At 39.3% G+C, this 27,049-nt stretch overlaps 3 protein-coding genes across 6 annotated transcripts; 1 reads left to right on the top strand and 2 right to left on the bottom strand.

Annotated features, from left to right (window-relative positions):
* Window positions 1-2,834: 2,834 nt before the first annotated feature.
* On the bottom strand, window positions 2,835-17,398 carry LOC121755510 (putative disease resistance protein At1g50180). Of its 2 annotated transcripts, none has more exons than XM_042150807.1 (5): window positions 17,100-17,398; window positions 16,853-16,975; window positions 14,298-15,365; window positions 11,784-13,557; window positions 2,835-3,419 (listed from the first exon to the last, which is right to left on the bottom strand). In XM_042150807.1, exons 2-4 carry the CDS (start codon window positions 16,869-16,871, stop codon window positions 11,795-11,797), a joined length of 2,850 nt encoding a protein of 949 aa, XP_042006741.1. In that variant the 5' UTR covers window positions 16,872-16,975; window positions 17,100-17,398; the 3' UTR covers window positions 2,835-3,419; window positions 11,784-11,794. The 2 variants fall into 2 exon arrangements, with proteins under 2 accessions (XP_042006741.1, XP_042006742.1); XM_042150808.1 differs by having other exon boundaries at window positions 14,298-15,341.
* A 2,118-nt stretch (window positions 17,399-19,516) lies between these two features.
* LOC121756289 lies at window positions 19,517-21,597 on the top strand. 3 transcript variants are annotated; one of them, XM_042151794.1, is made up of 5 exons: window positions 19,606-19,746; window positions 19,996-20,142; window positions 20,232-20,884; window positions 20,974-21,048; window positions 21,207-21,597. In XM_042151794.1, the coding sequence occupies exons 2-4, from the start codon at window positions 20,112-20,114 to the stop codon at window positions 21,040-21,042; spliced, it is 753 nt and encodes a 250-aa protein (XP_042007728.1). In that variant the 5' UTR covers window positions 19,606-19,746; window positions 19,996-20,111; the 3' UTR covers window positions 21,043-21,048; window positions 21,207-21,597. The 3 variants fall into 3 exon arrangements, with proteins under 3 accessions (XP_042007726.1, XP_042007727.1, XP_042007728.1); XM_042151792.1 differs by lacking the exon at window positions 19,996-20,142 and having other exon boundaries at window positions 19,517-19,746; XM_042151793.1 differs by having other exon boundaries at window positions 19,604-20,142.
* Window positions 21,598-21,777: 180 nt separating this feature from the next.
* LOC121755897 lies at window positions 21,778-25,672 on the bottom strand. Its single transcript, XM_042151332.1, has 10 exons — window positions 25,433-25,672; window positions 24,830-24,966; window positions 24,544-24,675; window positions 24,339-24,449; window positions 23,944-24,219; window positions 23,625-23,824; window positions 23,027-23,312; window positions 22,599-22,709; window positions 22,284-22,478; window positions 21,778-22,194 (listed from the first exon to the last, which is right to left on the bottom strand). Exons 1-10 carry the CDS (start codon window positions 25,620-25,622, stop codon window positions 21,856-21,858), a joined length of 1,977 nt encoding a protein of 658 aa, XP_042007266.1. The 5' UTR covers window positions 25,623-25,672; the 3' UTR covers window positions 21,778-21,855.
* Window positions 25,673-27,049: the final 1,377 nt, after the last annotated feature.

The following is a 27,049-nucleotide window of genomic DNA, read 5'->3' as shown; positions in this document are numbered from 1 at the left end:
AATTCTATCCATCCTAAGCTTCAAAGATCAAGTAAGATCAAGCAAGATTTCCCAACCAGAAAGCCGAAGATATAGCATGCACCCGTTAATTACATGTTTCAAAACACTTTAGCAAATAATACACCCAATAAACATGCATCCCAAATCATTCACAACCCCCCCAAACTTGAATGCTTCATTGTCCTCAATGTATGCAAAAGAGAACATAAAAAGTAAAGGGAAAGAAGACTCCCCCAAACTTGGCGTGATATCCAAAGTGCATTCGGGTGGGTGGGTGGGTGTATTTTCCTTTGTAGGTGTGCTTCCTCATAAGTTCGAATGTGGATCCTATCTCCACGTTGCTCCTACAAAAAGAAAAATTAAAACAACAAAAAGAAAACAAAATACTCAATTCATAAAAATACATCGAAGGAAAGAATTGAGCGAACAAAACCCTCGATTTATTAAGAGAAAATAAAAAGAAAACTAAAAACTCATTGGGTTGCTTCCCAACTAGCGCCTTTGTTTAAAGTCGTTGGCTCGACTTAGCCTTCTAGCTACAACTCTGAAACAAGGAAATAAAAAGTTAGAAAACTATACAAAAAATAAAAATAAAAAGAATCCTAAATTAAATAACCAGTTGCCTCCCCGGCAACGGCGCCAAAACTTGATGTGTAATTTTCGAGCTTTTATATCAATGAATTACTTACACACAAGCTTAATAAAATAGCTCTAAAATTACAACTTTCTGCAAGAGTACAGATGTAGTTGTAGTAAAAGAGTGTCGAACCACAGGGAGGCGTAGGTTATTTAATTAGAGAAAGATAAAAATAAAGAAAGGATAAAACAAACAAAGATAAATAAAATACAAAACTAGAAAATAGGATAAGAAGAAATCATTGCTCCTATATGTCTTGGGCATACGAATTGGGATACTTCGATGGATTACTACGATCAAGACTATGCTTAAGAGGATTAAGTTTGTTTTACGCTCCCTATCCGCTGAACACTTCAAGAGAATTGTATACCTAGGATAAGCTGAACACGTCTCCCAAGTTCTAGTCACTAACCTATCACTCCTGCTAGGTCGCGCAGTAAGCTTTAGTTTAGCTTCTATGATTGTCAAACACGATAATTAGCTCATTTTAACTTAATGCCCACGCGGAAGCGCAGCAGACACTAAACCAAAAATATAGAAGAAAACTATCGATCCACTCAAGATTATCTCCCTGAACAAGTATCAAATCTCGAGTTCCTTGCATATGAGTACGACCAAAATCTATGCTAAAGAGGCAATAGAATAATGGCTACAAAGTTCTACCTATCTAGACGTCTCAAGATTTGTAGAATAATTAAACAATTCATAAACAAGAATCACACGTAAATCAAACCATAATAATCATCTAAGTATCCAACAATTCACCCTACAACATATTCGGAGCAACGAAGGAAATCTAGCCAAACATACTAAAATGAATTACACCAAAAGAACCGTGAACCGTGAACTCCGTGGTGTTCTCCAACTCTAGATGATGGATGATCTCCTCCGGGATGGAGTATGGATCCTCCCTTCCTCTTCTTCCTTCTCCTTATTTCTTCCTCAGCCGTCCTCTCTCTGTTTCTCACGACCTCTTCCTTATTTAATTGCCCAAAACTCCCGAGAGAAAACTGCCAAAATGCAGTTACAGCACCAAACGCCCGACCGGGCAGAATTAAAAGAGAAATTCGCCCGACCGGGCGAATAATCTGTACTCCTCATGCGAAACTGAAAACGCCCGACCGGGCGTTTTGCAATACGAAAATCGCCCGACCGGGCAAAGTCTCTGGACTCCGAATGCCTTCTCAGCTGTGCATTTCCGACGACTTTCCAGCTTCTAACACCCAAAACTACACTCAAAGCACGACTTGGTGAGTTACAATTCACATAAAAGTGTGTAGTCTAAGGGGAAAAACATAGAACATATGCTTCGCATCAGCAATATGTTCTAAATCCGATGGTTTACATTTTATAAAAATTAGACAACAAATTTTCAATACTTCAAATAGCTAATTATTTTTATTAAATTATTGAAGCTAAAATTAATAGACTAGTATGATGAAAATTCGTCATATATTAGTCATTCGCTACATCATTATTTTATTTGGTAGATAAAATATATCTGTCCCATAAAAATATGTGCACTTTCCATTTTCGTCTGTCCCACAAAAATATGTGCATTCCATTTTGGAAAAGTTATATCATTTAAATAATGTAGGTCTCACTATCAACTAACTCTACTTTAACTACCATTTTCCTCATCTCTCTTACTTTACCATATCATTCTCATTTCTCTCTTACTTTACCAATTTTGTTTTAATTCTCGTGCTACACTCAATGCCCATATTTTTATGGGACGGAGGGAGTATAAAGCTAATAAAATTACAAAATTTTAAAGTTATATCCTTAAACAGATAGTACAATAAAAGAGGGAGAAACAAAACTAATTGTCCATGTATTGCCAAATAAATTACCCTTGTACATTCAAGCAAGTCTTTTAATATGTGTAATTAATGAACAAGGGCAATATAGTACATATATAAAACGTAAATTTAATTAAAAATAAAATAAAATGTATAATTACTATTTAAACCCCATTATGACATTGTCATTATGTCTCTAAATCATTTTCCTAAATTTAAATGCAATTATAGATTAAGTGATAAACTAATGCTACAAGTCATGTAACTAACATTGCTAGAAATATTTATATATACATAGGTGGGTAGTGATAAAATGCAAACTCTAAATATTGTACAAACTCCAAACTGGATCTTTAGAAAATGTCAACAGATGGCAAAATAATAATAACAAAAAATGTAAACACAATGTGTGCAAATATCAACCAAAGCATATCAATATTAACACAACGTTCATCGAATATGAGTTGGTATAACCTTAATTAAGTAAATATATGAATATGCAAAAGAATATTATTAAATTTTGAAACGTTTGCTTTCCTTGAAATGTTGTTTCTAGTTGAGCTTTGCTCCTCCCCATTTGGATTTAAGATTATGCTCCTTGTTATGCCGTTAGCTTGCATAACCTTGCTTATGCTTAGGAGAGCTGATGTAATCTTTGAAATCATGGATGCTAATTTCCAATCATCCAAACTGCAGGAATATTTGCGAACGAACTTTTATAAGCCTCTTCTCCTTGAAATAGCGGCATGTCTTTCAATGGCGGATTCGGATCTGTAGACCAGATCTGTGATATCCGAGATCCAATTGAAGAACATACTGCTTTCATGTCGTCTTTTGTCAGCGTCTTTGAGCTGCCTCTCGAGCTCCTTCACTTGATCGCCCAAACCAGCTAAATTCATTGCATTTTCCCTTAGCAAATCACAGATGTTTTGCAAAGCAAACGTCACCAGTACTGCCTCTGCCATTGCAGCAATTCCAAGCTTTGATTTTTTAGTGAAAAACAAGGAATTAGTATGAAAGAATCAACAGAGGGTGTATAGATTAAGAACTTGTGATGAAGAACAAAGTATATGTGTAAAGAAAGGGGAAGAAACAAGGAGACATTAAAAGGCAGCTTATGAGAAAGCAGCGATGCATGTTTATTCTTTTCGTGCGCAGTGAAACAATCTCATTTTATTCTTTTCTTAAGTTTATTTCGTAAGCAGTGAAATAATCTCACATTATTCTTTTCTTATGTTTAACATTGATGGCTGATGCTGATGACGATGTCTAATTTTTCAAATAAATGTTAAAAAAAATTAAGAATATACGTTAATTTATAGGTCAATCAATCTAAATGAGAAAATATGCACTATTTTTTGGAATGGAATAAATAGGATAAAAGTAATTAACTATAGGAATATTTATCCATTAAGTAACAAATTTATAATGAATTTTAGCTTGTTCCAAAATGTTTTAAGACGTAATATTAATTTACAATTTTTTTAAAATCGTCTCATCAGTTGAATTTTGGGAGTAATCGATGGTGATGTGGCAGTCGGAGTTCCCGACATCGACAAAACATATAGTGAAGAAAACGAAGTTGTTTGGTGATACTCAAAACGATGTCATTTCATTGAAATAATGATTTTTTCTTAGAAGTTAGTATCTTTTTTTTTTCCTTTCTATTTAAAACCAGCCCCATCCTCCCTCCACCTTTACCAGACCACTGACATCGGCGACGTCCCTGGATCCCCTCTAGACTCCCCATTTCCCAATTCACTCGACTAAAATATGATACTATAAAAATCAATCTTTTCTTATCACTCGTTTTCTTAGGATAAATTTGCAACTAAAGAAAACACGTCTGATGGAGTACGTACTAAACAAGCCAGCACAAAGCCCAAGAAAGAGTATCAGTTCGGCATGACTAAAGAGTATCAGAGTTCAGTTCGGCACAACCAAAGAGTTCGGCCTCAGCCTACAGCTCGGTAAAAGCCAACCAATCAAGCTCTGCCCTCAGGTCGGCATCAAGCTCTACTCTCAGATCGGCAAAAGCTGCTCGGCAATAATTCAGCAGTTCGGTCTCAGTATTCGACCGAACTAGGAGATAGTGGACTCATGCAAGATTTCCACCTCCGCTACACCGACGATCTATTTAGTGGTGTCAAGCAGTCATTAACTCATGCAGGATAGTGGACCCATGCAAGGTCGCCACGATCTCCACGACATCCACTACCTAATAAATGCTGCATGCCACGATCTTGGTTCAATGTATAAATAGAACCTAGGTCAGATAGATTTCCTTCTTCAGTTAACTTCTGTTAAGCTCTCTAGAGAGAAAATAGCAAATAGCAAGTCTGTATTGTAAGCTGTAAGAAAACAGATCAAGCAATACAACCATGCCCTCATTTCTTCCCGTGGACGTAGATTTACCTCAGTAAATCGAACCACGTAAATCCACCGTGTCGTGATCTGCTTTCTCTACCAGCATTTTACAAACACCAAAAATTCGCCGACTCATCACTGGCGCCGTCTGTGGGAAACAGAGAACAAAATTTGTGATAAAGCGAATTTTTGACCCTTTTCCACCCCAAAAAATGCATACCAGATCACATAACACTCATAATACCGTTCGTGATAACCGTGAGGAAGCTAGTCCAGCTCGCAGGTCTGAAAAACGGCCTCGGGAGACATCTACCTCCGGTTCTCACGAAGAAGGAGCAAGCCACTCCAGGAGTCATCGCACCGAGTCTTCCCAGCAGCCCAATTTAAATGAAGCTGTCAAGCTGTTCTTGGCCGAGAAGCAGGAGGAGTTCTTAACCTTCCTGCAGAAGAGCCAACAGCCGGAGAAGACAACGGCGGATTCTCCCTCCTCATCCAGACATGAAAGTCACTACCGCAGTAGTGACGTGTCTTCCAGGAGAAAGAATCCTCAACCTCAACATGCTCCTGCTCCTCCTCGGTACCGGAACCACAGGAGAACTCCATCTCCTCCGTACCGAAGAGATGTCGGGTTCGCCATGTACGGAGCATTAAAGACTCCGTTCTCGGACGATATCACCCGAACTCCTTTGCCGCGGAACTACCGGACACCGTCAATGACTTATGACGGGCTGGAGGATCCTCATGACTTCCTGGGACGCTATCAATATAATATGGCGAACCAGGGTCTCAATGAGGTCCACATGTGCAAGCTGTTCCCCGAGCTGCTCATCGGGAACGCCAGAAGGTGGTTCGACAGCCTTCCTCAAGGCAGCATCAGATCCTACCGAGATCTCATGGATGCTTTCCACAGGAGGTTCTTTCAGAAAGCGGAAGCCCGAATCACTTCGGCTCAGCTGCTTTCTATACGTCAAGGTCGCGACGAAAAGATCAGCGACTTCCTGACGAGATTCCATAAGGAATGCCTACAAGTAGATAATCTCAATGATCTACTTGTCATCTCGGCATTCCAAAATGGAATCCTGCCCGGAGCTCTCTACAGAAAGCTCGTGGAGTGCGGTCCGCAAACAGCTCAAGAAATGTGGGACATTGCGGACCAGTTTTCTCGTGCGGATGAGGCAGACCGTCGAAAACGGTCGTTAGACAGCTCATCCCAAGGAGACAAAAGGAAGCCCGATCAAAGCGACCAGGTGCTTCCTCGCCGAACTCCTTTTGAAAGAATTCAAAGGGCACCGGTACAAGGCAGATTGGGGCCACGTCTCAATCCTGAGAAGCCGCCCGCTCAGTTCGTACCATTAAACAAGTCAAGAGCGGAAATTTTCGAACTACATTCCGATATGTTCGAAAAACCAAAGCGGATGACGAAATCAGCCGCACGGCGACTTCAGGATCAATATTGCTCCTTCCATCAAACCCACGGTCATGATACCGAGGAGTGCCGAGATTTGGCTGCAGGTATTGATGTTCTTGTGAAAACAGGAACGTTAAAAAAATACCAAAGCAAGCAGCCGAAAAAGAACAACAGGCAGAGAAGTGCGAACTGCAATCCTCAGGATCCGAAAAGGCATGAGGATCCCGAAGACGACGACGAGCCGCAATACGATGGAGTAATCCTGACTATTGATGCTCTCCCTGCCGGGAAGACTAAGTCGTCCCTAAAAGCAGAACGCAGAGGTTCCAATCAAGAGGAGCCAACACACAAAAGGCTGAAGAAAGACGAAGTGATTACATTTTCAGATGCCGATCCCGTCCCAGCCATCTCTCCTCACCAAGACGCTATTGTCATTCAAGCCGGAGTGGCAAACAAACTGATCCACAGAGTATTTGTGGATACAGGAGCGTCAGTCAGCATTCTTTTTAAAGAATGTTTCGATAAAATGGAAGTGGATCCAGCTCGGCTCAGTCCGGCTCCACTTCCTCTGAAAAGTTTCGCCCAGGAGGACACCCGCCCTGAAGGTATTATCAGCCTTCCGATCACGGTGGGAAAAGCGCCTACAAGCTCCAATACGATGATCGAGTTCTTTGTGGTGAAAGCTCGGTCCCCGTACAACATCATCCTGGGGAGAGACTGGCTCAACATAGTTCGGGCCGTTTGCTCTACCTATCACCTCACCATCAAGATCCCCACTAAAGGTGGGATAGCGGTCATCCGAGGTGATCAAAAGAGAGCAAAAGAATGTCTGCAGATTGCGCTTAAAAGTGCCGAGCAACCAGTTCGGCACCATCAAGCATAGCAATCACAGCAACCGGAGTCAGAGGCAAGCGAGATGACCGAAGTCACTTCAGAGCCGAACTCAATGACCGTTCAGTTATACGAAGATGATCCATCCAGAGTGGTCAAGATCGGCTTCGCGGGAACGCCCCTACTTCGGGAAAAAACCATCCAGCTCCTCAAGGAGTATAAAGACGTCTTTGCATGGTCTCCGTTGGACATGACCGGAGTGCCCCCCGAGGTAATCACTCATCGGTTAAATATTGATCCTTCGGTCCGGCCGATAAAACAGAAGCAAAGACTCTTTGCGGCAGAACGAAGTCAAGTCATCCATGACGAAGTCCGTCAATTATTGAAGGCGGATGTGTTATTCGAAGTGAAGTATCCTTCGTGGGTGGCCAATCCTGTCATGATCAAGAAAAAGGAAGGAGGATGGCGGATGTGCATAGATTTCACCGATCTAAACAAGCACTGTCCTAAAGATTGCTATCCCCTTCCGAGTATAGATAAAAAAGTAGAAGCTTTGATCGGCTTCGAAATTTTCTGTTTTCTTGATTTATACAAAGGATATCACCAAGTGTTGATGGATGAGAGTGATGCTCCGAAAACAGCTTTCATTACCGATTTCGGCATTTTCGCTTATAAAAAGATGCCATTCGGTTTAAAGAATGCCGGAGCCTCTTATCAAAGGATGGTAGACAAGCTTTTTCGGCACCTAATCGGGAAACAGGTTGAAGTGTATGTCGACGACATAGTTGTCAAAAGCAAAAGCACTTCGGAGTACGAAGACAACCTCAAGTCCACTCTCAACGTGCTCAAGAAAGCCAACCTCAAACTTAATCCCCAAAAGTGTACCTTTTTGGTAGATTCGGGAAAGTTTCTGAGTTGTTGGGTTTCAAAGGACGGACTCAAGGCAAATCCCTCAAAAGTTCAAGTTATTCAGAACATGGTGATGCCGAAGTCCATACATGACGTGCAAAGGCTAACCGGATGTCTAGCCGCACTGAATCGATTCCTTTCCCAAGCAGCCGAAAAGCAACTGCCGTTCTTCAAGGTGTTGAAAAAAGCACCAAAGTTCGAGTGGGGAGCCGAGCAGAAAAAGGCCTTTGACGAGCTCAAAAGTTATCTAGCCGAGCTTCCTATTCTCTCTGCTCCAACCGAAGCCGAAGTAATATTCTTATACTTAGCGGCATCAGATCAAACCATCAGCGCGGTGCTTGTACGAGAAGAAGGCCTAAAGCAGTTTCCCATCTACTTTACAAGCCGAGCATTAAGAGGTCCAGAAACAAGGTATCAACCTCTGGAAAAAATTGTTCTGGCGTTAGTAAATGCAGCAAGGAGACTGCGGCCATACTTCTATGCTCACAAGGTATGTGTCTTAACCGATCTGCCTCTTCGGCAAGTTTTGACCAAGCCAGAAGCATCAGGCAGAATCGCCAAATGGGCCATAGAGCTGGGAGAACACTCGATCGAGTACCTACCTCGGAAAGCCATCAAGGGACAAGCCTTGGCAGATTTTCTTACAGAGGCCAAGTTCGATCAAGCAATCCCTGTCATTGCCGAACAGAAAAAGTCTGCCAATACCGAACTTGCACAGCCCTTGGAATCCGAAGTAGAGCCGCCAGACTGCTGGAGCGGATTCGTAGATGGAGCTTCAAACAAGATGGGAAGTGGAGCTGGTATTTTACTCGTCGCTCCCGACGGACACGAGGTAACCTACTCACTTCGGTTCCTATTCCCCACTACTAATAATGAAGCCGAGTACGAAGCCCTCCTTGCCGGACTCCAGTTAGCGCAAAGTCTGCTCATCAAATCTCTCAAAATCCATTGTGATTCACAAGTCATAGTAAATCACATGTTGGGTACAAGTGAAGCTCGTGACGAGAGAATGAAGAAGTATTTGGACAAAGCGCAAAGCATCAGCCGAAGTTTCTCCTATTTTCGGATAATCCGCGTTCCCAGAACGGAAAATAGCCGAGCAGATATCTTAAGTAAGTTGGCCTCAAATCCGAGCTCAAAGGCAGAAGAATTAATGCATCGAAGCATTGATGAAGCCGAAGTACATTCAGTATCCAGCTCGCCGAACTGGATGACGCCGATCTTGCAGTATCTGGATCAAGGACAATTGCCCGAGGATAAGAGAGAAGCTCGGAAGATCACGTGCCGAGCACTTCGGTACGAACTTCATGAAGGAGTCCTCTTTAGAAAGTCTTACCTCCAGCCGTTATTGCGGTGCGTAGGACCAGAAGAGACGGACTACATCCTCAGAGAAGTTCATGAAGGATCGTGCGGCAGCCACATCGGAGCTAGAGCTTTAGCTAAAAAAGTTCTAAGATGGGGATATTATTGGCCAACCTTGGTACAAGAAGCAGTGCAGCTCGTCAAGACATGCCCGAAGTGCCAAATCCATGCAAATATCCCAAGGATGCCGCAGACCGATCTATCCACTATGCAAAGTCCTTGGCCTTTCATGCAATGGGGCATAGACATAGTGGGACCACTTCCTCAAGCTCCTCGGCAAATGAAATTCCTAATCGTTGCCGTGGACTACTTTACGAAGTGGGTGGAAGCTGAACCATTAGCTACGATAACGAGCTCGAAGGCATTGGATTTCGTCTGGAAGAACATAGTGTGCCGATTTGGCATACCCCACATCCTCATCTCGGATAACGGGACTCAGTTCACCGACAAGACGTTCAAGAATTGGTGCCAAGAGCTGAATATTCAACAGCGATTCACTTCGGTCTCTCATCCACAAGCAAACGGACAAACGGAGGTAACAAATCGTATCCTGGTGAAAGGGTTAAAAGCTCGGTTAGAACAAGCCAAAGGACAATGGGTAGAAAATCTCCCTCAAGTCCTATGGTCCTACCGAACTACACCCACAACCTCCAACGGTGAAACTCCGTACAGTCTGGTATACGGCACTGAAGCTGTGATTCCGGTGGAGATCGGCGTACCCAGTCCCCGAACTCTAAATTTCTCCTCAGAAATGAATGACGACGGACTGAGAGCCGAGCTAGATCTTGCCGAAGAAAGAAGAGAATTGGCATGCATAAAAGCAGCCAAGTACAAGGAGCAAGTAGCCCGGTATTACAACCAAAGGGTGAAGAAGCTGCAAATTCAAGTGGGAGATCTCGTCCTGAGAAACAACGAAGTAAGCCGAGCAGAAAAGCTGGGCAAGCTCGAACCCACATGGGAAGGTCCGTATCGGGTGTCAGAAGTCCTCGGCAAAGGGTCTTACAAATTGGCTCACATGTCAGGAGAACAGGTACCCCGAACATGGCACATTTCCAACCTCAAAAAGTTCCATTTGTAAGAGACAGTCCGGTCAGTCTGTCTTGTGTCTAGTTCGGTCCTAAGGTTATGTGCGTTTTTTGTCTCTGTGCTTTATTTGGCTTACTTGGTCTTTTTTTGTCTCTGTGCGTTTTTGTCTGTCTGTTTCGTCTGTCTCTGTGCGTGTCGTCTCTTACAAATGTTACTGAGGCATCTTGTTCTTCGAAGGCTGATCCCCTTCTTAGAACATATACAAGCTAAACGATTGTGAGTCAAAGCTTCTACAGAAGATACAAGACTACAATTCAGCTTAAACAAGCAGTTCGTCCGAAACGAGCTGCAACAAGCCAACGATTGTAAGTCAAAGCTTCTACAGAAGATACAAGACCACAATTCAGCTTAAACAAGCACTTCGTCTGAAACGAACTGCAACAAAAGTCCAATTCTCGCGATAAAACTTGCCTGAATTAGGACTAGGGAAAGTCCGATCCACGCGATAAAACTCGCCGAATTAGGACAAGGGAAAGTCCGATCCCCAAATTAGGACAAGGGAAAGTCCGATCCCCAAATTAGGACAACGGAAAGTTCGATCCGAGCGATAAAACTCGCCAAATTAGGACACAAACCAAGTCCGGTCAAAGAAGAGTTCACTTCATGAGACCGTGGACAAACATCAACTTACCCCATACTTTTATCCAGAATGCCGAAGTAATTCACTTCGCTTTTCGGGGGGGGTAGTGATGGAGTACGTACTAAACAAGCCAGCACAAAGCCCAAGAAAGAGTATCAGTTCGGCATGACTAAAGAGTATCAGAGTTCAGTTCGGCACAACCAAAGAGTTCGGCCTCAGCCTACAGCTCGGTAAAAGCCAACCAATCAAGCTCTGCCCTCAGGTCGGCATCAAGCTCTACTCTCAGATCGGCAAAAGCTGCTCGGCAATAATTCAGCAGTTCGGTCTCAGTATTCGACCGAACTAGGAGATAGTGGACTCATGCAAGATTTCCACCTCCGCTACACCGACGATCTATTTAGTGGTGTCAAGCAGTCATTAACTCATGCAGGATAGTGGACCCATGCAAGGTCGCCACGATCTCCACGACATCCACTACCTAATAAATGCTGCATGCCACGATCTTGGTTCAATGTATAAATAGAACCTAGGTCAGATAGATTTCCTTCTTCAGTTAACTTCTGTTAAGCTCTCTAGAGAGAAAATAGCAAATAGCAAGTCTGTATTGTAAGCTGTAAGAAAACAGATCAAGCAATACAACCCTGCCCTCATTTCTTCCCGTGGACGTAGATTTACCTCAGTAAATCGAACCACGTAAATCCACCGTGTCGTGATCTGCTTTCTCTACCAGCATTTTACAAACACCAAAAATTCGCCGACTCATCAACGTCAAAACTGAAGAATGTGTGAGAAATGAGATACCTGAGTGAAGACTAGTCCTCGATGATAATGGAAGAGACATGGAGGATTTTGTGGAAATCATGTCCTGAAGGCATTACCCTTTTTCTCAATTTCGGCATACGTTTAATTACAAGTTTCTGAAGGGTAGAAATTCCACTCAATCCCTCTGGAACCATCTCTAGACAAGAACAGTCTGCGATCTTTACTTTAGAGAGAAGGGGCATGGCTCCTGACTGCACTCTCCACTCCCTCAACTTTGGTAAACCTCTTAATGTAAGCCTCTTGAGCCGAAGAAAACTGTTCGCTGTACACCTCATCTTCTCCCCAACAAATGATTCATAATATAATCGCAATCTTATCAAGAAAGGAAGCTTTCCCAGTATCCCCATTGGATCATCCTCAATCTTGGATCCAAACAGATCCAACAACCTAAGTTTCGAGCTCATCACGTCACTCCCGCACTCTGCTAGCGCCTTCCCTAACTTTGAACTGATCCCCAAGTCATGAAGATTGGGACATGTCAAAGCCTTCTCCAGCATTTGCTCACCTTTTAAGTCGCAACTGCCTTCAATATAAACTCTACAAACTACTATCTTATTCCAATTCGTAATGGCATTCATGATAGCTGACAAGCTTTCTTTGTCATGTATTCTTGCTGCAAAACGTTGGAGATTCTTCATTCTGTCCATACATTTAAATTCATGATATCTACTATCAATGTGTAGTAGAGTCTCCAATCCATCAAATGCCTCATCCAATCTTACTCGATATTTTCCAACCTTTTCATTTCCATAAAAAGGAAAAATCAAATGCTTTAATCGCAACATCTCCTTAAAAACATTTGGAACTTCAACATCCATTGAACTTCTTAAATCAAGGGTATCCATGTATACCAAATTCCGAATGGACGACGGTAGCTTATCAAGTTCACATTCTTCTAAACGCAAACATCTAAGGTGAACAAGATTAGTAATTCCTCTCGGGAACTTTCCTCCTGAAAATCTGAATCTCTTGATAACTAGATCTCTCAGCAATTTCAATTTCTGAAAATCAACTATACTTTGTGGGGGAAACTCAATAATATTCGATTTTATGAGATTGGATATTTGAAGAGACCTTATATGTTTGCTAGTATCTTCTCCAAAAGCAACTGTAAGCTCATGCTCAACTTCACTTCTGAAATGGATAGCCAAATGTTGGATTTTCATATGTGAGGAAGCTTCCCGTAGTAAGGTACTAAGTTTCCCACCTTGATACTCCAAACTCTGCACACCAAAATCCTCTATTTTCCCCAATTTCAAGCATAGTTCTCGTACTACATCATGAAGTTTGCATGAATGATATTTTCTAGTTCTATTGGCGACATCATAAGCTAACTGGAATTCAACTTGAACAATGGACCTAGAGGCCAGCTCACTTAAGTACAGCTCAGCAATGTCAATTAAAGTTTTCTCCTTGTCTCCAATATTCTTATATGAAATCATGCCTTGTGCTATCCACATCGTATATAGATGCATAGCATGTATGGTTTGGTCCTCGTTGAATATACCCATATAGAGAAAGCAGGGCTTCAAATAATAGGGTAGACTTTCATAGCTTAAGTTTAGCACTCCATCAATCTGCTTTTCATCACTGTATATGGCTTCTTTGATATTCTCATTTACTAATTCCCACTCAATAATTGAATTTTTCTTTCTCAAGACCCCACCGAGTAAAGAAATCGCCAAAGGCAGGTAGCCACATTTATGCACCATTTCTTTCCCAATTTTCTTTAATCTTTCTTCCGATGCAAAGTCTGCATTTTGAATTGATAATAAATGATGATCAATTGAATAGTGCAATAGACTAAGAAGGTGTTATTAAGTTTTTAAAGCAAGTTACAAATTGTGTAAGACCTTAAAAATTCTTTCAAAGTATTTGGTGAAATAATCTTATAAACAATCTATAAACTATAAAGTAAGCTCCAGTAGCTTATAAGCACTTCAAAAATAAACTAATATAGTCATACAACTAAGATGATTGTAACTGTAAGTCTATAAGTGCAGTCACACAAATACTCTGCATTCACTATTTTCACTCAATTCAGTCACACATGTAAATCCTAAATTTTTTGTATCCAAAATTGGTATTTATGTAGGGCTAGGTGGTCTTACTCATTTTAACTTAATACTTAATCGCAATTTTGACAATAAGGAGAAGCAAGTGAATTGAATTTATTTAAAATAAATTTTCCTGCTACATAAGAATTTTGTTATGACACAAATAGGAAAAAAAAGGTGTGACTATCTTGGCAAGATATATATACACCTAAAGCCATTAATGAATTGTGCTTTCTTTAGAATTTAAAGTTTTGAGATATTTTATACTAGAAAATAGAAAATAATTAACTTTACATGATAAATGTGCAAACATTTTTTTGTTTTGTTTTATTATACCTATGTTGACATTGATATTAAAGAATCTTGACATAGGGGTAGTGAACAATCCATCCCATGTTATTTAGCATGACAAGAATAATAGTAGTATAAAACTGACCTGGAATGTTTCCATGCTGAAATGCTTTGTTTTTTAGTAGTTCCAAAGCAGCATCCATATGTAAAAGCCCATGTTCCACTGCCAATCCAATCTCTGCAACCTTCTGTTTCCGTGTTGTCACCAATATTTTGCTCTGCAAATTTTGGACTATGAATGGATGCTTCAACTCATCCCAGTGAGAAAGCTCCCAAACATCATCCAAAACTATGAGACATCGCTTCTCTCTTTGTATCTCACATAGTCTATCATACAACTCTGAATCGCTCAGACTTGAAACCTCCTCCCTTATTCGTGGCTCATGGCTCAGACTTGAAACTCTCCTCTTCTTCTCTAGTTGCCTCAGAACATCCTCCCAAACAGATCGACTCTGACATTGCTGAGTAATGCAAACCCATGCCGAGAGATCAAAGTCGGTCATCTCGTTGTAGAGCTTCTTTCCAATGGCGGTCTTGCCTGACCCTCCCATTCCCCAAACTGATACAATCCGATCCTCCGTGTCTTTCCCTAGGTAATGAACAAGCTGCTCCACCTCATCCTCCATGCCTAGGAAGAAATCTCCCATCTCCAAATCGGGGAAAGTCTTCCTTGATATGTTGTTTCGAGCCAAGCTTTCCCCCTCTCCATTTGGATTGATGATTATGCTTCTTTTTATGCCGATTTCTTGCATAGACTTGCTTATCCTCTCGATATTTGATGTAATTTGTGAAATCTCAGAGCCTAATTGGTGGAGTGAGTTGCAATCTTCCAAAATGCAGGAATATTTGCGGACAAACTGCCTGAGGCCTCTTCTCCTTGAATAAACTTGATAAGCTGCGTGTCTTTCAATGGCGAATTCAGATCTGTAGACGAGATCTCTGATCTCGGAGATCCAATTGAAGACCATACTACTCTCATGTCGTCTTTTGTCAGCGTCTTTGAGGAAACACTTCATCTCTTTGAGCTGCCACTCGAGCTCCTTCACTTGATCGGCCACGCCAACTAAAAACCTTCCCTCTTCCAATAGCAAATCACGGATGGTTTCAAGAGCAATCGACACCACTGCCTCTGCCATTGCAACAGTTCCAAGCTCTGATTGTTTAACCAATGATCATATATGGAAAAAAAAAGGGAAAGAATGATACATGATAGGAAATATAGATAAGGAATGTGTGATGAAGAACAAAGTAAATGTACAGTTAATAGATATGGAAATATAGATAAGAAACGTGTGATGAAGAACAGGGTAAATTTGTACATTATTAGAGTTGGAGAATTAAATATTTTTTTATATTTGCACATGATTAGAGTTAGAAAATTATGTACGTTTTCACAATTAGAATACATATGTATTCTTCAAATTGGAAATGAACCATATCTGAAAATCATCAGCAATCAAGTCCTTAAATTCAAATGCTCCGTCACTTGGAGCTTCTTTGTGAGCAGAGAAAGAGGTAGAGAAAGCGAAAAAAAAAGTTATTGGAACAGGAAATTATGCATTTAGAAGGCACATGTCCAATCCACTGAGCTATATGTGCACTTTTGAAATAATAAACGAATAATATTTTATTTATATGTTATTTATATCGGTTATAACTGATGACTGAAAATTTTTGTAATAACCAGAATCAAACTTAAACCACATAGCAAATAAGCAAAATTGTAAGGAACCGTGTGGCATATGGAAGAACAATATACACTTACCAGCTTCTATATTTTTATAGCCTAGAGCAGCGAAAGTAAGATAACTCTTTTGCAAAAGGAAAAGCATGATTGTTCTAGACATGGCCGTGACAAGAAAATAAGATTACTCTTCAAGTAGTTATTGAAGGTCCAGATCCAATTAAACTCCAAACTAAATCATATGCATGTCTTTAACTGCATTAAGCTTTACTTTGACTGCAGGTTGGCATTACAAACATATTCACAAGAACTTGACAAAACTAAAATGTCCTAAACCCAATGGTCCTTGACTCAACAATGAATAATGAAATAACGATATAACATACTACATGGGAAAGGAAACACCAATGACACTTTACTCAGGTAAGGAGGGGTAAAAGGGAGTAGATATTAGATGAAAAATACTGTACTAAACTTATAAATTTAGCTAGGAAGTCTTTACAGAACCCTCATAAGTTATCATGTTCCAGAAAGCATGATATCAGAATAGAGATAAAAATCTAGAATAGTATCTCGAGAATTTTAAGAGTTAAACCCTTCTTTCTAATACATAACGATCTTATAAATGAGTTGAAATCAGTTTTCTCAATAAGCACTCTGAAACTGAAAATCTGGAATCATAAAGAATAAGCACAGGCAAAAGACAGAAGCTATATGATAAACTCAATCACTATGGTTAGAAAGAAACAGAATTTTACATCAATGACATTACACACTCCATAGCACACCAGCAAGTTACCTATTGATGCTTAAAACATGTACTTCAATAATCATCTTGTATATCTGATATGTATACAACAGCATAATGGATGTTCCTCGATTCCACACGAAAATTATTACAATTAAGGAAAAGCTAATAACTCCAATGCATAGTCCAGCAATGGCAAAATAATTACCCTTCCGGATCGAGTACATCTGTGCAATTTCTCCAATTGATGATGCATCTGCATCTCATCCTCAACAATAACCATAACCTCCGAACTTCCATAGCCACTGCCACCGAGCTGCTTTACCACAGCCTACAATTTGAAAGAGAAAGTTCACAATCAAGCTAATTAACTCATCAACGGTTATCACTTATCAGTGAACATTTTTAAAACTGAAGTCCAAAAATGAGATGCAAAAATTCAATCGGTCGAAAACCTGGTGCTGCTTGGCGGCTTGTTCTCTGAGCTTACTGGCTTGTTTCATGAAAGGATCCGTTGATGCCGCTTCCCCACTGTGTGCCGCGTGCGTGAATCTCGCAATGCAGTGATTTTGAGTAGTTCGGTAAAAAAAACACAGGCGCATCGAACTCGGCGTTCTTCAGTATTCAGATCTTCGCTTAATTGCAATGACACTGACAATCCAAATAGCATTGATAGAACTATGGTCGCACGAATTGCATAGTACTCAGGTGCTTCGTTTCCATAAAAATTTCTAATTTTCTTTGCTCTTATGTGTTTAAGTTCCAATCACTTCTTTTCAATCGAATTTGCTGTGACTAATTTCTATTTATGAAATATCATGATTTAATTCACACATTTTTTAAAATAAAAAAAAATCACTATGTAAGCTTTGAATTTTTGCATTATTTGTGCATCGAATTTCAAGTTTCACTTAAGCTTTGGGCTTTATCACGGTGATGCAATAGTCTTTGCATTGTTTCTATATGACGCATTGCATTGAGACGCTGTCCATTTTTTTCAATGAAGCACACTTTAAATCTCGTTGGTACATCTTCAATTTCGTTATAGAGGAATCATCTTCAACTTATGAGCTCTTCAATTTACATTTGGGTGTCTTTGGAACAACGGTGTTAAAATATTTATTTATTTAGTTATAGGAAGATCATGCGATGAACATGACTCACTTTCGTGGCTAGGCAAGGGTTAATATAGCGCAATTTCATTGACTCTTGAATATTGATAGATAAACATTTTATCAAAATATTGCATTACCAAATCTTGGCCATAGAATAAGGTGATTTAATGGTTAATAATTAACCAAAAATATGAATGATCATTATTAATCAGTTTTATGTCATTTTATTAAAATGACCTAAAAATAAATTAACAATAACCTAAAAATTATCCTATGTGTGATTTTATTATGCATTTTTGTATTAAGATCTAGTTTTGCATAGATCAAAACACGATATTCCAAAACAGACAAAGATGATATGAATTAACAATAAAACCCATTTGTTTCATTAAAATTCTCGTGCATAACTCATTCTAAATAATTTTTCGTGTATGGGCTCTAATATTGAGCACAATAGTTGTCCCTCCCTCTATCTTGGGGTAGTGATGAGATTTTGATGGTTTCATTAATGTCATTAACTGTAATTCGTGTACTATGGAGTAGTAAATATTTACATGGCATTGTCCCCACCTCTTGCCCCTCCCCTCCTCTTCATTTAACCCACCATTCAACGCTATCATTTTCTTGACGTTTCCCAATTTTCCGCCATTTATTTTCAAGATCAAAATGCCCTACTCCGTGTTTATATTCATTTTAAAATTATGTATAGGAGTATATTAGATTCAAATATTTACAAAGTGAAATGCATTTGTTTAATAGTAGTACTACACAAAATAGGAAATTTATTAGTAGTAGTACAACACACCAAAACAATAAACCCATTTCCTTTTGCTAATTTAATTCATTTTACTAGGAGGAGGTATCTTGTGAAGTTGTGGTATGTACTAATCTTTTTGTGAAACTGAATTTTTACAATCAAGATCCAACACCAATCTTATTCACCAGATCCCTGAACCTTTTAAATTATGACATGTGTAATTCCTTCAATTATTTATTTTAATTAAATGGACAGCAGCCCAATTTCATAGCCTCCGCTGGATTGTAAGAGCATGCGTAACGCAAGGGGCCGGGCCGCATCTCGCGAGTCCCGGCCCGTCCCGAGCGTTGCACGGAGGAGAGTCACGGCCCAGGCCGCTCCCGGGGCCGCGTTCCCGGCCTGGCTAGCGTCCCGCGTCCCGGCCCGGGACGGCGTTGCACGGTGACGAGCCACAAGGCGCGAGTCCCGGCCCAGCGTTGCACGGTGACGGGCGGGGCCAGGCCACAAATCCATTTTTTTTTAATTCGATGTCTATAAATCCATTTTGTCGGAGATGAATATTACATGGCGGATGAGCCAGCTGACGGAGTTGACAGCGAGGGATACATCGAAGATGTCGGACGAGGAGCTCGAGTTGCACCGTGAGATGATCGCCTACCTTCGCGCCCAAATGAAGAAGTAGTAGTCGTGGCCCGGGTTTCTTGTAATTTAAATTTGCTTCGTCTAGTAATGTAATGTTAATTTCGAATGAACAATGCATTTTTCATGTTTCAATTGTTCAACGAATTGCGTTTTCGAGTTAAATAGGTTGGAGTTGTGAATAGTGTCATTTATTAGTTGCGGCCCGAGTTGCGGCCTGCAGGGTTACAGCAATTGGGGCCTGGGCAACTGTAGAGGAATGATGACGTGGAGGGGACTTGAGGCAGGAAACGGGGACGGGTTACTGATGCCCTTAAGCTCACCAGTCTCTCTCCAACCTTGTCTTATCTACTGTCATCATTATTCAACCTTCACAAATCAAAACCATAGCAACACACAGCGCCAGCAAAGCTGTACTTGGAAATTATAGTTTCAATTTAGAGAGAGAGAGAGAGATATTCGGCTGGTAGATTTCAACTAATCCGGTCATCATGCCATCAGGTGCGAAGAAGCGAAAATCTTCCAAGAAGAAGAAGGAATATCAAATTCATTCCAACAATCACTCTGATTCTGCTCCTACTCACACTCATGGTTTGTGACTCTTTGCTTTTACTGCGTGAAAATCTTTTAAAAATTGGCTCTTTATTAATCTAATGTGTGCAAAGCATTGTGTCGTTTCAATGGTTTCTTATTGTGGTCGTATCTTGTTTTTTTTGTGATTCTTGCAATTTTTTGTAAGATATACTATATTCTTGAAAGTTGAGTTTGATTAAGCATCATTAATACATCAGCTATCTGTTTAATGTTCCTTGTGTTTGTGCCTTGTGCAATGATTTGAAGTGGATTCCTAGCGTAGTTGCTAAGCTTTGTTTGGGAGGTTTCTGATGATTGGTGAAAGGCTGAATTCCAAGGATTGTTGAGTGGAAAAATGATATCTTTTCCCCTTTTCCCCTCTCATGATTTGTAATTTCCTACGGAACTCACAAAGTAAGAATAAAGCAATTAGTTTAAGATCATGTGTGTGTTGCGTTTATCCTTGATTTTGAGTTGAACTGTTTTTTCAAATTAAATGGCAGGGGATGACGATGTGAAGCAAGACGATGGAGATGGGAGCAACGTTGGCGAGCTAAGGTCCCCTACATCCGAGGACCACGAGAAGCCTACTGGCGAAGCAGAGGCCGGAGGTGCTTCTTCCATGGAAGGATCAATAGTTGACAATGGGGAGGCAGAGAAGGAGATCAGGATTGAGGATGAATCGGGTGTAAAGCATGGCATCGTTGCCCAAAATGAGTCAAACAGGAAGCCGTATGATGGAGGCTCATCCTCATCCGCGAGCTGTGGCAGCAGCTCAGATGATGAGAGCTGTGGAATCAAGAAAGGGCAAGCTGAGTCTAGCATTGCTTACGGGGAATCATCATTGGCAATGGATGATTCTTTGTCTGGAAAGGTAGTTGAGCCTGTTTATGATTCTCAAGCTGCCATCTCAGTGGCTCCTGGTGTTTTTGAGTCTACACTCGAGGGAAATGAGGGGAAAAACCATGGCACTGTCGAAGAAAGCACTTGCACATCCATGGAAGAAGCAGGTGTTGGATCTGCTGAGAGCACTCCAAAAACATCTGATCCAAAGGAATGCAAATGCGTTACACAAGAAAATGATAATAGATCAACATCTCCTAGAGTTGATTTAAACGATGGAGAAAAACGCGTTAAAGAATCTCTAGTTACTCAGGTGTGTGTCGTGCCTGAACCTTCGAACTTTCAAGTATTCTTGAAACAATTTATGTTATAATGAAGTACTTTATTTCTACTTTTCTGCAGCCGTTTCAGAAGACATCGTGGAAGAGTTGCTGTGGATTGTTTGAAGTGTTTTCGGGGTCTGGTAACTAGTCAAAGGTAAAATCCCTCCAAAAGCTCCGTATCCTTTGTGTTTTCTGATTCACAGTTTGTTACACAAACCAGTTTGTACCATATGATTATGTATATTTCACCTTTTGGTCTAATGGTTGAGTTAATGGCACCAAAAATTTCCTTTCTTGTTGATTCTTATACAGAATGCCATGATAACATGATTTAAGGAGTTAAGAGATGTTTAAATATCGAGCTGTCATTGCTCGTCCCGTTGCAACTGGATGTATGCATCAGATCCTGCCTGAGTTTGATGAATGTGTAGAAACTTATCTCCTGTATATAACTTCTAGTTTCAGCTTCTGTACAATAAAAAATGCATTTGAATGTCCCTGCTAAGTTGTAGAATCTTCCTGAAGCAGAGAAGCAGACACGAAAGGATCGTACCTGAGAGAAGTTGTGGAAGATAGAGATAGAATTTTCATTTTAATGTGAGTTCATAATCATTTAAATGAAAACATTTTTCCAATTGTGACACAATAGTCAAACAAAATCAAAACTTATATGGCATAAAGTCATTGTCATTTTAAATTTCAATTACTGCAGTATCATTTTAAATTTCAATTTTTAGAATTATGAGATCAACCAGAAATTTAAAAAAAAACAAAAAAAAACTACTGTAATTTTGGACTGATAATTAACTTTTTTTTTTGTTTCTATCTAAGCGTATTTAGATGGTTAAATATAGTTTTCCAACTAGATAAATGTACTAATGGGTCACTACGCAACCAAGACCTTTATACATTTTGGATAAAATCCCCCAAACTGTTGTAACTGCTATTACAAAACTAGTAATCAAGATGGATACAAGACACAAATTTTGTTTTTAGTAGCAGCATCCAAGCACCAATATATTGAAGAGCGAAACTCATAAGAATTGGGAGCTGTTGGTGCAACATCAACCCAATCTTTCTCAACCTTCTCCACATATGAATTGGAGCTCTCAACGCCTTCAAACTGCAGTTTGTTTACCTGTTTCACCAACTTCCTCAAGAAGCCCATGGACAGCATCACATCTAAATTCTCTTCAGATGTCATGTCTTTGAAGACCCGCAGCCCCACTTTTGCTTTGCACGAATCAACAAGGCCGGCTAGGGCGTGGTTGCTCTCGTGTTCTTGGTTGATCTTGCGGACCTGCAGGACAAGATGCAAGGACATTCTTCAATCATGGGAGGGGAGAGAGTAAACACTTGTGATGCAAAGATGACAAGGTATGCGCTTACTTGGACGTACTCCACGCCCAGTTCGCCTAGTTCGTCTAGTAATGAGTCCTGGGAAGAAAGCAGGCTGATCACGCCAGCTGATCCGATTGGCTTCTGGAGGAACTCCCATGGTGACTTCATTAGGATTTTATGCTTGCCTTCTTCTGCAACTGAGCTACTAACAAGAGGAAGCTTTTCTTCTTCCAAAAACCAGACCTGTTGGGAGATCGAAATGCATCAGCGAAAAAACGCATGCTCATAAGACACATCACAAAAAATGTATCGCTTCTCCTCAGATGCATGTAAGTGATTGTAAAAGGTATTGACAGAACTAACCTTCTGGGGGTCAAATGCAAAGTAGTCATGGTCTGAAAAAAACTCTTGGCAAGAACTGATTGAACCAGTAGAACCCACCAATAGCAGAGGCACAGCTGAGCGGTCTTCGATCTGCAATCGGAAAGCCAGTAATTTAGATGATATAGCAATCAGTTGCATCAAAGGCAACTATATTGGGGTGCTTTCAGCAGATCACATTCATCTCTGTGGCAGTACACTGATTCAATTATTCATGAATGTCTAAACATCAACTCAGGCAAAACATGGTTAGTCTCTAATTATCTTCAGCTGAATCAATTTTGCCAGAAACACCAACAACTAAAAATACAAAAAAAATTAAAAGTAGACAAAAATAATGTGAAGGATTTGTCATGACTCATAATAATGTTCTCTGAGATTCTCTTTAAATCGGTATGCCTCAACAATACCTTAGGAAATCTTGAGTTATCATCTAGCAATGCTTTTAAAAGTGGATTCGCACTTTCATTTCCCTCAGAATCAACAAGATTGTTGTTGGAAGTCCCTTCAGTCCCCTCAATGTCCTCCAATATCAAAACTATTGCAACTTTCCCATTAGAAATCATTTCACATCCCGCTCTTTGTAGTGTGCAATATGGATCAGGCAGTACTCCTGTACCGTTTGAACTAGGATTATCAGGTACCTTCAGTCTGTTTAATCTTGGCACCGCGGCCAAAATTTGGTGTAAATCCAGCCTGATCCAAGATGAAGAAGGGATGCATAGATATCACTTATGAGCAGAAGATTGATTCAAAATACATGGTAAACAAGACAATAAGTCTGTGCACTCAACGTCTAAGCAAGGCAAAAGACAGAAACACAGAAATTGTGTCTTAGTAGTATTTTCTGTTCCAAAATGAATCAGCAATCATTGAATACTTGTACATAACTACATATAGGCTCAAGCAAGCAAATCATCCATACAGATATTTCCAGAGGGTGTGAGCAAAGCCCGTTCATATTGAGAAGACTCATCATATAAAGCTACATAATGAGAGGAGCTGTACCTTGTTGACAGGATTCCAATATTTTCCAGAGCCTGTCGTAGCAATTTTGAATTTACAGTTACTATTTCATTTGCAAGTGAGCTCCTCTGGTCCTTTTCTCCATATCTAAAACCATGAAACACGTGTTGCTGTTCCATTTCACATAGTTTCTTTTTGGCTGCTATCAAGCGTCTTTGGAATTTTTTTCTCTCTTTCCATTCCTGATGTAGCGGGAAATGTTATCAAGTGATTTAAGACAGAGGAAACCAAGTAGCAAGCAAATTCTGTAGAGTTTATGGACTAAGACAAGAAAAGGCAGAAAAATAGTACTACATCTCACCAGCTCACGCCTTTCTTTCTTGCTCCTCATATCGGAGCGAATATTTAATTCCAGGAGCCCCTTAGGTGGTGTAATAAGCATTTCTCTTTTTTCCACATCGACAGTTGGGACAGTTTCTTTAACAAATGGAACCCAAACTAATGGGCCAGAATCACCTTCCCCAGTTTTTTCTGTCTGGTCTAGAATCTTTCTAGATGAACTCAGCTGGACATGCAAAAGGTCGCTTGCTCCGCTGTTGAATATATTAACAACAGTTCCAATTGGTTCCCCTGATTCCTGTAGAATCAAGTTTAAATAATGATTTAACAAAGAAAAATGTAAGCAAGGGAAGTGAAATCACTCTTCCCAGCCATCTTCGAAAGATTTTAGCACAAAGATCTGGTAAAACTATGAACCTTAAGAATAACTTTCATGCCAATGAGATCATGAGTGTAGAACTCTCCTTCTTCTAGATCAGGTTTATCATCATGTCTCACCAATATGGTTGACCCAACTAGTTTTCGTGCCTGAGCAAAAAAACCAAATGTTAAGAATCGCAAATCTTGTATTTTCTGAACAAATGTACAATCAAACTCACGAGAAAAGTGAATATGAGCACACCTCTTCCGCTGAATTGATGTTGTTAAATTTTACAAGCCAACTTTGTCCAGGGTGACCTCGGCCATCCACCAGTTCAATTTCTTGAATAGTCTCACTTCCTGATGCTTGCTGCTTCAACCATCTAGTTCCTGGCTAGAAAGAATAGTGATTCACATTTAGATTCACTATGGTTAAGTAGTTTGTATCAAATTTCTCACACTCTCCTAATTCTCGTCTCATTTTATTAAAATATCGTTACATATTTTTAATGATACTGTGCAGAGACATAGTTTTTTCACAGATCCACCTTGGAGAACCGCAGCTCAGGAAAATCTGTGTTCGCTTTAACCCGAACCTCCCCTTGGAAACCATGAACACCAAAGATATAGCCAGTTTCGACAAACTCTGAAGAAGATGAACTAGTCTGGACGAGCTCAAGAGCATCTGAATGTAGAATCAGAAGATGCATTTACAACACAACAGTTTATTCAATAAAAAATTCAAAAGAGAAATACTCCATAAAGCAAAAAATGAGAAGCTAATTGCTTTGGCATGCTCTTTTCTCACATATAAAATCAAAAACAACTAAATGTATAGAGTTTCAGAGAAGTGAAACATCCAGAAACTCTTTCAATCTTTCAACACCGCGTACAGAGCCATAATTCACGCAAAAATAAACACAAAGGAAACTACATGCTTCTCTTTTGAGCTAAAACAGTAGCAAAGCACAATTTTATGCCTTTCTTTCGAGTTAATTGAATTAACCAAAAAACAAAACATAAACAGTTACTAAGATTGAAATTTCAGCAATATTATCAGCAATCCTAAAAAAAATCTCTATATGTAAGGAAAGCAGCTGTTCCGCTAAATTTATTGAAATTCCAGCAAACTGAAAGAGTTGAGTAGTTACCAGTAGAACGACAAATGAAGTCGGAGGGAGGGCTTATATGCAAGGAAAGCGGTGGTAGTTTACGGGTAAATGCAAAATTAGGGCTTGAATTGCTCTTTTTTCTTCGGAAGTATGTAAACTGGTGAGCATCGAATAAATCTATTGAGCGAGAGAATGAATTTGAAGAACAGATAACAGAAGTGGACTTCATCTTGCAATACTGAACTTTGCAGAAGATAGAAATATTTGTAGCAGATGACGAAAATATCTATAATCTATACATATATAAAAGTTGAGTTGTGGGGGCATTTTGGGAATTAAAAATTTTGGTCCATAATAGTGTTTATTAAATTTTTTATACTTATTTCATGCTCCTGATGGCTCAGTTATCCGGCACGGAATGAGCAGAAGAGGAGTCGGGTGAAAAAAACAAGAGGTTATCCAGCATTGAATAGAATTGTGGCCATCCAGCATTGAATATGACACTAAATATTTTTCTACCGGTGGTTGTTTCACTAATTAAAATGAAATGATTAAATTGAAATAGTCAACTATCTTAATTGTATTTAATGTACAATTGAGGTCATCCAGCATTGAATGTGACACTAAATATTTTTCTACCGGTGGCTGTTTCACTAATTAAAATGAAATGATTAAATTGAAACATTCAATTATCTTAATTGTATTTGATGTACATAACGTATCGGGACTTTGACGATTTGATTCCAGCAGATTAATGAAAAGTTAGAGAATATACGGATTAAACCAATCGTAGTATCCGTATCTAATCCATATGCAAATATAACAACTTGCTATTAATTATGAAAAAATTCGGGATGATCAATGTTTCAAAATTATATTGTGTGTTAGTTTACTTACTAATTATAAGGAGTTGATGGATTACATAAAGCTTTTATGTGTGTATTTAATGTACATAATAACGTTTATTAAAGTATTAATTTATTTACCGTATGTTGTATTGGGTGGAATATTTATATGATAAATTGAAAGAAAAACAATGATAATAACATATTTAATAGATTAATTTAGGTAAATTAATTATATATAGATGATAATATTATTAATAGATTTTACTAAAACTGTACAATTTATTAATTAAATTGTATACAATTTTGGCATACTTTTTCTTTTATCTATCCTTATTTTTGCATGTTCTTTATTTATTTATTTTGTGTATTTTAAGCAAAATAAGAATCTATTACTATATAATTAAAAATTATTTATAAACTTGAATGTGTTTACAAGTTCAAGAATGATTAAAAAAATTAAAAATAATAAAATGTAATACAAAGTTTATTAAATAAGCAATCTTTGAAATAATATTTCACTCAAATAAAAAGAAACTAACGGGTACTGATAAATTTTTGGAACACTTTTTAAAAGTCTTGGTTGAGTTTTTAACAACACTATATAGTTTTTATATTTTTATTTATTCATGAATTAATTCGAACAAAATCAATTTTGTTAGTATTGCCATGTGATAGCTAAATGTATTCTTCAAAAATATCATTATTTCATACTCCAATTTACAAAACTGCCATTTAAGATTTAAAAGTATATAATTTTGATAAAATCTATACATATATAAAAGTTGAGTTTTGGGGGCATTTTAGGAAT

The sequence above is a fragment of the Salvia splendens genome, chromosome 11 (genome assembly GCF_004379255.2).
Source record: "Salvia splendens isolate huo1 chromosome 11, SspV2, whole genome shotgun sequence".
NCBI lineage: Eukaryota > Viridiplantae > Streptophyta > Magnoliopsida > Lamiales > Lamiaceae > Salvia > Salvia splendens.
The sequence above is the reverse complement of the archived record's forward strand: the minus strand, read 5'-3'. Positions and strand labels throughout refer to the sequence as shown.